Source organism: Sphaerodactylus townsendi, linkage group LG10, assembly GCF_021028975.2.
Source record: "Sphaerodactylus townsendi isolate TG3544 linkage group LG10, MPM_Stown_v2.3, whole genome shotgun sequence".
In the NCBI taxonomy this organism is placed as follows: Eukaryota; Metazoa; Chordata; class Lepidosauria; order Squamata; family Sphaerodactylidae; genus Sphaerodactylus; species Sphaerodactylus townsendi.
In genome coordinates this window covers 77,110,925-77,125,584 of record NC_059434.1, presented here as the reverse complement: position 1 = coordinate 77,125,584, position 14,660 = coordinate 77,110,925, and the positions used below count along the sequence as shown (strand labels likewise).

General features: G+C 45.7%; 1 protein-coding gene across 3 annotated transcripts in view; it reads left to right on the top strand.

The window, feature by feature from the left end:
* Window positions 1–14,478, top strand: part of CDS1 (CDP-diacylglycerol synthase 1) — a 28,261-nt gene extending 13,783 nt beyond the window's left edge. For all 3 annotated transcript variants that reach the window (XM_048509861.1, XM_048509860.1, XM_048509859.1), the window contains 10 exons: window positions 749–846; window positions 1,476–1,615; window positions 2,767–2,825; window positions 4,743–4,825; window positions 6,139–6,226; window positions 7,069–7,137; window positions 7,565–7,717; window positions 9,726–9,845; window positions 10,223–10,326; window positions 11,125–14,478. In XM_048509861.1, coding sequence (XP_048365818.1) covers window positions 749–846; window positions 1,476–1,615; window positions 2,767–2,825; window positions 4,743–4,825; window positions 6,139–6,226; window positions 7,069–7,137; window positions 7,565–7,717; window positions 9,726–9,845; window positions 10,223–10,326; window positions 11,125–11,254 — 1,044 coding nt within the window. In that variant the 3' untranslated portion in view covers window positions 11,255–14,478. The remainder of the gene's footprint in view (window positions 1–748; window positions 847–1,475; window positions 1,616–2,766; window positions 2,826–4,742; window positions 4,826–6,138; window positions 6,227–7,068; window positions 7,138–7,564; window positions 7,718–9,725; window positions 9,846–10,222; window positions 10,327–11,124) is intronic.
* The last annotated feature ends 182 nt before the right edge of the window (window positions 14,479–14,660 follow it).

The window sequence follows — 14,660 nt, the reverse complement described above, 5'->3', positions numbered from 1 at the left end:
AATATGTCAAGGCATGATTGTGGGATTTGAATGCTTTTTACTGAGCTGAATCTTGATGTTACCAACTAGTTTCAGTGACGACGAACCTTGGTTTTGAGTTATTCTGAACCAAGCCCAGAACTCATCTCTGGACCCAGCATTAGTATATTAAAAATTCTACGGCTCAACTTTGTAGTAAGATCCTCTTTTATGGGTCCTTAATCGTTTTGAGATGGCGGGCACCTTTGGAATTCTGATACGGAGTGGTGTGGGCAGCTACGAAATGGCTACCACAAGAGGTGGAACCCAACTGCAAAATGTCCGAGAGCAAGGTCATGCATCACTCTAGCAGCGGCTCTTCAACATTGCAAGCTGAGCGTTCTGTTCAGTATGATTCCTTTTAAAATGAACATATTGTTCTAAATTAGTTTCTTGCATACGCACGTCTTTCCTGCAGTGATGCAGGGAAGACACTTGTGCTATGCTGGCAGCAGCAGCAGCAGCAGTCAAAGCAACTTTAATTAGAGATCTGCCCAGACAGGCAGATCTTCAGTGGTCAGTCAGAAAACCTGCTAGGTAAAAGGCCCAATGGCCGCTTCCACTTTCTAAAAGCACTTGGGAAGCAAAGTATCAAGCCCTGCACTTTGGGGGGGGGGGTGGTTCAGATTGTCTAGAAGTGTCAGTGTGTGAATTCAGTTTATGTCAAATACTATTCATATTTAGTCTTTTCTGGGAATGGTGTGGAAACTTATTGGCCCTTTACTTTCAGGTCCTGAGCATCCAAGTGAAGTGCTTCCATGAAATTATTACAATAGGCTACAGAGTCTATCATTCTTACGATTTGCCATGGTTTAGAACTTTAAGCTGGTAAGTAGTGACTGGACAATTTTAGTCTAGCTCTTCTGCTAGCCTTTTCCCATCACATTCCACCAGCATGACTTTATAGTATACTAAACACATACCTCGGATTTAATTTATTGGTCTTAAAACCATTGGATTTTTGGGGCTTCGGGTCAAGATGCGTTTAAGAACTTAAATTTTTTTATTTACAGTAGCAGCTTAAAAATAGAATGTTGTAAAAACACAGCCCACTGTTGTTTCCAAACCCGCACAATAATGAATACTGTTGGAACAATTAAAAATATTGTACAGTTTAGAACAGTGGTGGTGAACCTTTGGCACTCCAGATGTTATGGACTACAGTTCCCATCAGCCCCTGCCAGAATGGCCAATTGGAGTGCCAAAGGTTCGCCACCATGGGTTTAGAAGGTTGCATTCTTCTATTTTCCTCTCTCCCCATCTTCATGTACCTGCTTCTTACAAGATTCCATTTATTTGCAGAATATTCTGAATGTACAGAATGTCTTTCTTTCCCCAAACAAACTCTATAAGTTTAGTTTATTTCTCCAAAAATCTACCTTTATGAAAAGTGGGCTTATTTTTTTTAACATATTACCTTGTTCCCCAAAGTAATTTAGTGATTCTGTATATTACAGGTATTTCTTGCTCTGCGTGAACTATTTCTTTTACGGAGAGACCATAGCAGATTACTTTGCTACATTTGTTCAAAGGCGAGAACAGCTTCAGTTCCTATTTCGATACCACCGATTTATATCTTTCACTCTCTATCTAACAGGTAATTTTGTGTGTCTCGACAGTGACCAGTGTCATTTTTTGGACCATCTAGTATTCTTTACTATCAGATTCCTGTAGACGTCTTTGCTTTGTTTGTATCCTGCCTTTCCCACTGAGATTCAAGACAATTTTTTTAATCTGCTCTTCTACTAAGACTAGCAGAGATAAAACTCTCAGATTAATACATCACAGTAAGACATAATAACAATACACTGAAATCCTAGATGTTTGAAAAGCTCACTCTGGTCACCAGTACTATAGAACAGGAGTGAGAGGAGATAGTTCATGGTCTACCAGGGGATCACTGACCAGTTCCCGTTACTTTATTTAAATTTTCATATTTATATTCTATAGGCTGACGTGGTTGGCTGAGACCACCAATGAAGTCCAGGGTCACTTTGAAGAGACGGGCAGTGGCAAACCACTTCTGAAGTGGGGTGCCGTGTGGTTTCCGGGCTGTATGGCCGTGTTCTAGCAGCATTCCCTCCTGACGTTTTGCTGCATCTGTGGCTGGCATCCTCAGAGGATCTGATAGTATCCAAAGGGGTCTTCCAGCTGCGTGAGGATTAAAACACACACACACACACACACACACGTCTCCCCATTTCAGGAAAGGCCCCATTGAGCTTAATGGACTTCTGCCACCTAACAGGTGGTGTAAGTCCAATGCCCCAGTCACCAGCATATCAAAAGCAACAGCCGGGTGTCTCCTCCCCTGGCCAAGCCTCCAGACTGCCTGCTGCTACGCCGGCAGTGGCAGCAGGACTTCAGGGACACTGGCGTGGTGCTCAGCACCATGTTCCTCTGCTGCGGAGGCCTGCAGCAGCTGCCCACCAGCAGATCCCCCCCCACTTCCACTAGGACAAGTACCCTGCAGAGGGCAAATCCTCCCAGCAGCAGCTTGCCCTACTCCCTTTTGGATGGGGCTGTTAATGTATATCAGAAGTCCTAAGTTAAGGGGGAAAAGTAGATCAAAGAAGACCAGAGTCTGCCCAAACAAAACAAGTTTTTACCGTGGTCAGAGAAATGCTCTTGGTTTGCCCTTTTGGGGAAAGACAAATCTACGACAGAGAAACAGTAACTGAGCTGCGGTCTGTATGTTCCTTGTAATTAAAATAATGGTGCAAACCATGTCTTCTGTTCTTTGCACAGGTTTCTGCTTCTTTGTGCTGAGTTTGGTGAAGAAGCAGTATCGCCTGCAGTTCTATATGGTGTGTACGAATACCTCGGCTGCTAAATTGGGTCTCAAAATAATCAGCAGTTTCCAGTCTCTTCCAGGAATGTTGAAAATGTGTTGAAAAAGCCACAATAAGCTGTTTCCCCCTGCGCTGTACATTATTATTATTAATCTGAAATGGGGCCTGTGGCAGAGATACCGCTGGCAGCGTGCAATCATAGGTTTGGTGTTGTCTTTTGTTGGAAATTATTCCTGTGAAGCTTCATTCCATCCTGCTAGCGTGTGGGGCTGCATCTGGATGGGACAGTAAAACTGCTGTTTTCTGCAGACATCAGCCAGCTAAACTGACGGAGCATTTGAAAAATACTCAGAGCAAAGGCAGGAAAGAGTTGATTGACATTTAAATGGCATTAAGCGCACCACTGGAATTCTAATTGTGAAAGATGTGGTTTTAATTGTTATTGGCATTGGTTGTGAGCCGCCCTGAACCTGGCTTGGTCGGGAAAGTGCAGGATAGAAGCTGAAAGAATAAATAAAGAGAAGGCACAAAGGGGAAGAGATTTGACCTGAAAGGCTCAGCTATTGCCAGCCTCCTTTGATTATCCTTTTTTCTGTAGGATGTATGTTTAACATAACTAACCTCTTGGGATAATCTTTGAACAGCACTGCCTCTCCAGGTTGGCTATAGATATGCTGGCAGCTGTGCCGAGTGATAATAATTCCCCAAACTCCAGAGGATGCATTAGTCCTTTCATGTGCATAAGCAAAGATGCACAATCCAAACCTTTAGATATACTCATGAAGCTGCCTGACGCTGCCATTGGTCCATCAAGGTCAGTACAGGCTTCTCAGCCAGGCAGCCCTTCTCTTGGGCCTCTGACACCACCTACTTCCTGGTCCTTTTAACTGGCTTGACCTTGGGACCTTGAGCATGCAAAGCAGGAGCTCTACCAGTGAGCCACAGCCTCTCCCTAGAAAGGACATGCATGCTGCTGGGTTTTGGCTTCGTGTATCTGCCTATCACGGGAATTGCACACTATGCCACCTGCGTGCTTGCATGCGTGTTTGGAGTGAAGGAAAGTAGCCAGTGAAATCCAGCCCCTAGACATTAATTGCTCAGTAGTCGTCTGCAGGACGGCCCAGGCTAGCCCAATCTCATAGTTTTCAGAAGCTAAGCAGGGTCGGCCCTGGTGAGTCCTTCGATGGGAGACCGCCAAGGAGGTCCAGGGTTGCTGTGCAGAGGCAGGCAGTGCCAAACCACCTCTGTTCATGTCTAGCTTTGAAAGCCCTGTGAGGGTTCATCATAAATTGGCTGGGACTAGACAGCGCTATGTACACACACACACAGAGTCTGCCGATGTGAGCTGTTCTGGAATCAGTTATTTAATTATACTAGTATCACCAAAGACAATGACTTAGAGCTCACCAATGTAGATGGACTCCTCTCTCATCCCTAGTGTATTTTGTTGTTCAGATGTGTGAAGTGTTACATGTGTTAACTGTTAAAATGTCTGTGACTAGGATCTAATTTTTCTAAATAAATGTTCATAGTTATGTAGTATAATTTCTCCATAACGTTGTCACTGGCATATCAATGTTTTCATTCTAAAATGTCTGTTTTTATATATGTATGTGTGCACCCAGAATATTGAAACATGTGCCATTTTCCTTCTCTATCATTCACATTAAGATAAAAAAATTTTAAAAATTGTTCTAATTACAAGGTGGAAAACGTTTAGAATTTTTTTTTGTCCCTATAGCTGTCGTCTTGTCTTTAGAAGCTAACACAACTAGGTTTTCAATGCACTGTGCACCCCTCATGTTCTAGAATATAGACATGTATCTTTGGTGTGTGTGTGTGTGTAGCACTTTCAGCCAAGCTACCATTTTTATTTAGGTGTATTGATCTGTGTCGTCGTCACTAACTGTTGTGTTATTGCACTGTTAACAGTTCGCATGGACTCATGTCACTTTGCTGATCACTGTAACTCAATCCCATCTTGTCATCCAAAATCTGTTTGAAGGCATGATCTGGTAAGGGGACAGTAATTCTTGCAAATCTGTGCATATGTCTCATGTACATGTGTTGGTTCACACTGACACTTCCCCCCCCCCCCAAAAAAAAAATGCTGAGCGATTTCTCATCTAAGTTTTGTAAAATACTTGGAATCAACTGGAAAGTAAAAACTGTGGCTGTCCTGTAAATATCTGAGGTCCTCCCTTGCAGACGTTCAAATTTCACCCTCTGATCACTGCCTCTACTGCATTCCCACTGAACCCAGAGAAAACCCAGAGTAGCATCACAGCCATGAATCCTTTATCTTGGCGGTCCGATGAGCAGCTGTCAGACTGGCCTTCCAGAATCTTTAGGGGTGGGATGCAAGGCCAGGATCGCTTTAAAAAGGGCATAGATGTGGGTGGATGAGCTCGTCGTAGAACTGCTGGCTAGGAACAGGTTCTGTGTCTTGGAAAAATCATTCTAGTAGCCTGGCCTTGGCCAAGGTCCAAAGAACCAGGATCCTGGGACTATGAGCCAAAGGGTGCTACAAGCTTGTTTACCACACAGAGCAGCTACTCCCCCCTTCCCCCACCGCCCCGAGCTCTCCGTAACAAACTACTTCTTCAAAAGCAGCGAGTATAATGGTAAGCTCAAGTAGTTCTTTGGATCGCAGCCCTGGTATCCTGTCTACCCGCCTCCTACCATTGAAATGGAAATTAGGTTTTCTGTTGTGTGAAGGGACCTTGCTTCAGCTCCCCTTGTTTTCCCTTTTTGGTCAGAGAGGAGGATGTGGAGCCACTGCTGATGTCCTGGTCAACTTTGTTTCTGTTACTCTCTTTCTCTCTCTGTCATTTAGACGTATGTGTGTCTATGAGAGAATTTATAGTATACAGAATTTCCTCAAATGACAAGCCCATGATTCTAAGGAGAGCCCTCCTCTTACAAACATTTACTCTAAGGCAGGGGTCTGTAACCTGCGGCTCTCCAGATGTTCATGGACTACAATTCCCATCAGCCCCTGCCACCATGGCCAATTGGACTTTCCAGATGTTCATGGACTACAATTCCCATCAGCCCCTTCCAATTGGCCATGGTGGCAGGGGCTGATGGGAATTGTAGTCCATGAGCATCTGGAGAGCCGCAGGTTGCAGACCCCTGCTCTAAGGTGTCTTCCCAACTTTCTTTCAAAGCCAAATATATAAATGAAGCAGCTGCTGCCGTCAGGGCTGTTTTCACCTGACTGCACGTTGACCAGAGGTTCCTACAAGCCGCCCTGCCTTTGCAAGAACATTTATAATGTTTTCAAGTTTTAATTATTTGTTAACGTTTCTTCTGTTTTATTACTCAGGTTTCTTGTTCCAATCTCAAGTGTCATTTGTAACGATATTGCTGCTTACATCTTTGGATTTTTCTTTGGGAGAACACCTTTGATTAAGGTACAAAATTTGAGTGAGTAGTGATTTTTTTAAAAAATGTGTTCTTGGGTTCTTCTCCGTAAAGGTATTCTTTGCGGGGAGGAAGTTGTTGAGTGAACACCCCTGCTTCACCCCAGTAATGGCTGTTTCAGAGAGCTTTCTGGCAAGACTGCTAGTAAAATTGGCAAATCGGAGGCAAGATTTTGCTTCTCTGGCTTATTAGACATCCTCTGACGGCGCACATTCTGCATGCCCGTAAACACAGAGCCAGCCTTTTTAATTGTATTCTTTCTCGTTTGTGTTTTCAGCTTTTGTTTCTCAGATCATGTTTTACTGCAACCATTCAGGGACTCTCGTGTAGGGAGACTGTAGTTATATACTGCAGCCTGCTGGCAATCAGGGTATACTGGCTGTAGGGATACTGTTCTCTCTACCATCCTGCCAATTGCTGGCTTTGTCAAATCCTGTTCTTGCTTCCTGCTAGTGTAACTAGTGCTCTTGCCAGAGACATGTATAAATCTTAATTAGTATCTCAAAGGCAACTAATTGGTGGGGTCCATACTATTGCTTCTGGTATTAGGCAGGGTCACTGCCCAGCTCCATCAAGTTAACGATACTTGGAAAAGGGATTTTTGTAGGCCAGGTCACTAAAGCACAAGCCGTTGTGTCTGCAGTAACTTGTAGGTATGCATAATCCTACAAAAACTAATACTGCAGCTTAAAAGATGCCCCGGGGCTTCTGAACATTTGGTGTAAACAAAAGGGTTTACAGGGCTGCTTCCTGCCCCCTTGTCAACGTTTTTTTTAAAAAAATTAGTTCTGCAATAACCAAACTGTAACTCGGTCCTTTCTGTCTCGTTTAGCTCTCCCCCAAAAAGACATGGGAAGGCTTCATCGGTGGCTTCTTCACCACGGTTGTGTTCGGATTCATTGTAAGTGGAGGTCTCTTTTGTCATACTAATGTTGTACTACTTGGCACTGGATTTTTAAACTGGCACGGATGAGTTTGAAACGCTGCCAGTCAGTTGCAGCTTCTGAGCAGTTAGATGCTTAATAAATTAAGGCTCAAATACTGTGGGGCTCTCTGCCACGAAAAGCTTTGTGGGGTTGGGTGTCACCTGCAAGATGTGTGACTACCCCACCTGACCTGAAGATGGGGGTAGTAAAGAGTCTTGTGACCCAAGGTGGCTGGGGAGCAGCCATGAAGACAGTGGGCGTGGCGGCTGTGCTGTGCAGTTTCTGGGCTCGGCCTCAGTTACATGGGCATCTTTCTTCCCCTTCACGAGAGGACCTCATACAAAGTTTTCAAATCCCTCTTACGTCTTCGTGGATCTCACGGCCGCCTCCCGTATTTTCCAGGTTTCTTACCTTTTGGCTCAATATCAGTATTTCGTATGTCCTGTGGAATACAGCAGTGAGACTAACTGGTTTGTCACCGAGTGCGAACCTCCGGAACTGTTCCAGCTACAGAAATACACCATTCCACCATTACTACAGGTTATGTTGGGCAGGGTAAGTACAACCGAACCCTGGCGTTGGTAAGCGGACTCTTAACTAGGTCAAGGCGTGGGATGAAATTATTATTAATTTTGTTTAATATCGCAGCTGCCAGTTCTTTAGTTGGTTGTTGACCTTTCATTATAGTTCGGGCCTCACCCAGAGGCCTCGAACGTTGTAATGTATTGGCATAGTATTTGGGTGCTGTGTGGTTTCCGGGCTGTATGGCCGTGTTCTAGCAGCATTCTCTCCTGACGTTTCGCCTGCATCTGTGGCTGGCATCTTCAGAGTATCTGATAGTAGGAATGGAAAGCAAGTGGAGTATATGTACTGTGAGGTCAAAAGGGGAGGCCCTCTGAATAGAGTAGCCTGGTATGTGAGTCACAAAGAAGTCTGTAGCCTGGGAGTAACAAAGAAGATAGCAAGGCCTCAGCTTTTCACCTCACAGTATATATACTCCACTTGCTTTCCATTCCTACTATCAGATCCTCTGAAGATGCCAGCCACAGATGCAGGCGAAACGTCAGGAGAGAATGCTGCTAGAACACGGCCATACAGCCCGGAAACCACACAGCACCCAAGTTATTTCGGCTGTGAAAGCCTTCGACAATATATTGGCATAGTAATCGTGCAGATCCCAACAGGGCTGCCTTCTGAATCTGACAGGTGTTGATTTTGTCGACTTGAAGGTGTTTCAAGCACAGCCCTTTTGTTTTTAGAACAGTTCCCAGGTTGCCAATTACCACTGGGGCAATCTCATCTGGTTTATTCCATAGTTCAGTGATGGCGAACCTTTTCGAGACCGAGTGCCCAAATTGCAACCCAAAACCCACTTATTTATTGCGAAGTGCCAATGCGGCAATTTAACCTGAATAACCCCCTCAGGCAGGGGCCAGCCTGTTGTAGCCTCCAGCAAGTCCCACATGCACCGCTCTGGGCCTCTGTAGCATCTCTGCCGCCTCCCCCCTCCCCGGAGCAGCAGCCATCTGGAGCACAGGCACTAGGCCCGCCCGCCGAGTCCTCCCTGGTCGGTGAGGTGCACACACATCAAGTCCAGCGGCCCAGGCTAGTCTAGATGTGTACAGGGGGGCGATTTCCCCCCACGATGAACTCTGCGTGCACGTGCCCACAGAGAGGGCTCTGAGTGCCACCTCTGGCACCCGTGCCATAGGTTCGCCACCACTGCCATAGTTGCTGAATCTCGATTTTCAAATCATGGTATTCAGTGACCTTCTCATGTTCTTTTTTCAGCGACCCTGCTGTCACTAGGTATTTCTATGGCAATGATGGTCACAAGACCACGCCGTCCTTGGCATTCCAGAGTGCAGATGCCTCTTATTTTGCAGCCTTGCTGTGAGCACCAGTTCTTTTGGCCACTAATTGTCTTACCTACTCCAGGAATCCCGGCTTAGCCGGAATTGGTGGCTTTTGCGAGGGAGGAAGAAGCGGGGTGCACGTTTTGTAAAACGAAATAAGTAAATTAAATAAAACAGACGACTGCCCGGCAAGATGGCGAGTTTCAAAGATAGTCTGCTCATGTAATCTCAGCCCACCTCCTGTGATCCTTAAGGGTAGCTGAGAATTAAGAATCTGCCCTCCTTGGGTTCCTGCTACCTGGAAGATCGGTCAGGAGAGCCGAGATGGAGAGTTTCTGCAGGCTGAGTGGGAGCCCGTCTCTCCGTCGCAGCCAGTGCCATCTGGCAGGCAGGTGGAGGGATCCCTTCTGGCCTCAGGCCTCACCTGAGGCAGTCTTATCACTGACGAATGGACTTTGAACATCTGGGAGAGCATGTAGGTTCAGCCTCTGATGTTACTGATAAGGTGACTCTTATTGAAAGCGCTTAAGTGCCAAGGAGGTGTGAAATGGATGTCATCCCAAGACAGTGTTCTGCATCCTTGCCTGCCAGACCTGAAGTTTGCGAGGCTGTCCTTGCATAATTTGGAGGTGAGGGCGGGTGAAAAGCTGCTGCACGAAGGAGCGCTCAGGATGGCTAATGTTTGTAATGTTTGTTTTTTTTTACAGGAAACTGTGAACCTGTATCCATTCCAATTGCACAGCATTGCGTTGTCCACATTTGCCTCCTTAATCGGGCCTTTCGGAGGCTTTTTTGCCAGTGGCTTCAAAAGAGCTTTCAAAATCAAGGTGAGAACCATTTGGGGGCATCTCAGTCATTTTGGTCTGAGTCTTTTGTGCACACTTTCTGTCATTGTTTTTAAGCAATGGGAACTAAAGTCTGGCGTCCCAGTTTCTTGTGAGTGCCTTAATAAATATAAAACACTTTGACCAGTTGCTTAAATGGCCCGGCAAAAATTTACATTGTAGCCGATTGATTTAAAAAGCAAATGATTAAAGAAACATTAGTTTATCAGTGAATGTTCCTGAACAAGTCCTAGCTGAAGTTCACTGTACAGGGCTTAAAATCAGAGCTGGAAGGGACCTCCAAGGGTCATCCAGTCCAACTCCTTGCACAATGTAGAAAATTCACAGCTACAACCCCCTCTATGCTTTTTTTTTTGAAGGATTTTGCAGACACTATCCCTGGCCATGGAGGAATCATGGATCGCTTTGACTGTCAGTACTTGATGGCTACTTTTGTACATGTCTACATCACCAGTTTCGTAAGGTAAATTGACACCGACGATGCCTTTAAGAAGAACCCCCTGAAATCGTTTTCCTGGTATCCCCGGATGCTCTGGTACAGCTGGGATCAATGAGGGGCCGACGTGCAGGAAGGAGTAACAGCCCCTGGGTCATGCTGGCATAAAAGGGCAGTGAGGAGGGAGGAGAATAATTCTTTGCTTCCTTTCGTGCTTCAGACAAGAAGAGTTGGCTGTTCTTGCACAGACAGTCTTGATTTTTTTTTTTTAGTAATGAGAGTCCTGTTGGTGAACTAGATTAGCTGGTGCATTCCAACACCTGCCTGCTGGGTGACCTTGGGCTAGTCACAGCTCTTTGGAGCTCTCTCATCCCCACCCACCTCACAAGGTGTCTGTTGTGGGGAGAGGAAGGGAAAGGAGTTTGTAAGACTCCTTTGAGACTCCTTAAAGGTGACTCCTTAAAGACTCCTTTGAGACTCCTTAAAGGCTCCTTTGAGACTCCTTTGAGACTCCTTAAAGGAGAGAAAGGGGGATATAAATCCAGCTCTTCTTCACTACCATTGAAGCATAGGTGTCAAACTCGCGGCCCTCCAGATGTTATCGACTACAGTTCCCATCATGCTGGTGGGATGATGGGAACTGTAGTCCATAACATCTGGAGGGCCGCATGTTTGACGCCTGGTGAAGGAAGGCCTTTCGGCTTGCTCTTTATCAATGCTCATTTGGCCCAGTTGGAAGGAGGGGCGGGGGGCGGGGAATGGAAGGCAGTATTGCAGCGTCAAGAGCTGACCCCCCCCCCTTGTCTCTTTTCCTTTACCCGCCAGAGGCCCCAACCCCAGCAAGCTGTTGAAACAGCTGTTGGTCCTCCAACCAGAACAGCAGTTGAACATCTACAAAACACTGAAGTCGCACCTCATTGAAAAGGGGATCCTTCAGCCGTCACTGCAGGGATAGGGGACCAAACTGAGGACTGCGAAGAAGAGCACAGCTGGAAGAGCAGGTTTTTCTCGTGCATTGCCCCACGCGTTGGGACTGAAGCCAGGCTCTGAGTCAGGCGATGCGAATGTCTATTACTGAGACTACTGTGAATAACCAGGAGGCCGTGCAAGATTTGAAAGTCCTTTTTTTTTAACAACTGCATGTTTTTGTGCGCATTCTTTCCCCTCCCTCCCTCAGTTTCGACACAAAGCGGCCGATCTCTGTTTTCCGCTTCTCGGTTTTTTTAAAAAAACAGTTCCATATGGCGCACTCCCGCACAAACGAAAGAAATCCTGGGGGATTGCACAATTCATATAAATTCATGTTATTTAAATGCTACTATCAACTCCGGCTCGGTTAACGGCGCTGCGTAGTACCGCATTGGTCGTCATTGCGGTTTTAGGTGACAGAATAACTGAACTTCAACCAAACGGTGGGTGGGTGCCGCTTCCGTCCAGCGGTGTGTCACTTGTAGAAAATAGGAACGAAAGCTTGCAGTGAGGCTCTTGCCTGCACTGGATTCCTAGGTTACTTTTATTTCTGGTAGTGGGCATAGAGTCAGTCCGAAAGGGAAATGCCTTTGGGGAGGTTGCCGGGATCTTCCTGGTCAAATCTGAACAGCCAGTTGAAGCACAGGCCTTTTCCTTTACCCGCATGTTCTGTTTGGCAACTTCTCGACTCCGGGGATCAAGCAGCCCTCTGAAATGAGCCTTGGTTACTTGTGCCTCTGCGTGCGGCTGCACTGGTTGCAAATAACTTCCCCTTCTTTGCAGTACAAGCACAATACAAGTGCTAACTCAGCAATATGTAGATTATCTAGGAGGGCCTGTGCCGGCCTTACCAGCGGTGAGGAGGAGAGGTCAGTTGCGAGATGGATATGGGTACTACTTCTACTACCAGCTTGGTCTGGAGGGCGATGGGCCAACGTCACGGAACATCTGCACCACCTCTGGACAAACTGAATGTTATCTGAGCTCCGTGAGTTCTGTGTGACGGGTGACGGTTGCGATGCTTGTGGCTTGAGTTGCTTCCCCATTGTTTTTATGCAGTTTTTTCTTTTTATCACGTCATGAATCAAAATACTTTTTTAAAAAATCTAATAAAAACTATGAACTTAAAGCACACACACGCCAAAAAAATTGTGGTTCAGTAGCGACAATGTAGGATGAAGGATGCAGGCTTTGGGGACGCTTCTCCTAAACAGGCTTTGGAGAAAGGAAGGCGAGAATGCCATATGTTCAATGCAAGCTGGCTTTCGTTGGCTCCGAGCATTTGAGCGTAAGGTTTTCTGAAGGCGCCTCTTTTGGTCTGCTTGATGAAAATGGAGAGATGAACCTTGCACTTGACTAGGAGGACTGTCTGTTGACATCATTCTGGCTGATACAGTTGCTGTGGTTGTGTTTTAAGTCCAACTATGTGGTGGACCTGTTGTGAGAGGGTTGGACATACCAGGCCATAGCCCACTTACCGTGGAACCTGTAGTAAGCAGGCAAGCACATTGCCAGTCTCCAATACAAAGGCCCCTTCTAATATTACACCAGCAGTAGTTGGAGCAAAGCCTGTGGTTATCTTTCCTGTGCCCCTCTAGGAATGATGGAGGTTGACAGACAGGAAAGTTGGCTAATATGGCTCTTTCCCTCACAAGCAGTGATTATCTCAGAAGCTGGGCTAGCCCTGAGATGGGAAAGGAGCCATGCCATACAGGCTTCTGTTCCATGACCTAGATCTTCTGCCTTTTGGTGGGGGGCAAGGCGCAGGCCCTCTCGCAGGACTGTGGTGACCCAAGATGGGATTCTGATCCTTTTTTTTTCATGTCCCCATCATAAATTCTGCTGCTTCCCTTTGGATTCTCTTACGAAATTCTCTTGCAGAACGGACTTTGTGGCCACGCTGCAAGAATCTTGCATGCTGTAAAGGTTTCCACAAGCCGGATTTCTTCAGCTGACTCATTTCTCTGGGATCCCAGCAAGCAGTGGTTGCAAAAGTCCATTACAATAGCGGCGTTACAAAATTAGGACATTCTCCCCCAATGTGTAAAGCTTCCCTTTTTTTTGCCTTCAGTATTACCTGGGTGGATGGGCTACTGAGCAGACTGGCACAATCAATCTCCACCACCACCACCTAGTCTTCTACTGAAGGTTTCTCTGTGATGAACGACATTAGATATCTAAGGGTATTGATTGTACACTGTCATACTGAACCAAGAGATCTAAGCATGACCGTTAAGCTGTAACCAAGGAAAAGTGGACCTGAAAAAGCAGAGTAGTCAAGGGAAAGATGCTAAGCAACGGATTCGAGCACAAAAGCATCCATAGGAATACTTGCACTGAAATTAGTTGTCACTTTGGGAGTTAGGACATAGGCTCTTGTTAGAAATTATTCTGCCTGATTACTTATTCCGTCCCGAAGGTGGTACCATTTGAAATGTTAAAGCTTAATTTAAATGTAAAATTGTACCTTTTGGATTATTTTTGGTGTAATTTTTTAATAGGATTTGTATTAAAAGATAAGACTATTTAAGCCATTGAATGCAGGAGAAGAGCTGAGTCGATCAGCTCCGTTTGCACTAATAAGGGACACTACTATAAAACGTTGCTACTTGTTAAAACATAAATGTTTCCTGGAGTCTTTGTATGTGTGCTTCCCACTCCTGGATGTGCGTATGTCGGATGCCACTGAACAGTGCCTCCCACGTATTTGGAACTGCTAGCCAAGCTTGTTTCTACTGGCAGAGACCACACCCTTCAAGCATGCTTCCGCGCTCCCCCATTGTAGTAAGCATGTCTGAATCAGTGCTAAGGGTTAACCATTCCCTAATCCTGGCGTGCAACAGGCAAGCTTCACTTAAAACAAACAAAGGTGGGGTAGGTGTTTTGTTTCCCTCTCTAGGAAAGACTGAGGTTTTCACCCAAGCTAACAACAGTACAATTTAAAGCTGGATACTTAAAGTGAAACCGAGCGAGGTTCAAGCACAGAGGTTGCTCAGTGAAGAACACTCTACCCCACCCCCCCTCCCCTCGCCCAAAAACTTCCTCTTTTTTTTGGCATGTTTCTTGCGCTGCCCACTATTACCTGGTTTAACAAAAACTGTCAAAAGTTTTATGTATATACTGTAAATTTTGAACCTTGGAAAATGTATGTTTCAGTTGACTGTTTCATAGAGATGGGAGGAGGTTAATAAAGTTTTGATCAAATCTTAATAGGCTGGCTTTCCTCCCTGTGAATGCGTTTTTGGGGGATCGCTTGATAAAAAATCCCCCCCACCCCCCGCACGTCCTTATTCTTTCCACCAGTTGCAGAAATATTATTTTTGGTGTTCCTTAAAATGGTTCTCCCAAACTTTTTGCTGACGTGGAGGCGTGCTGGCATACTTAACTATGTA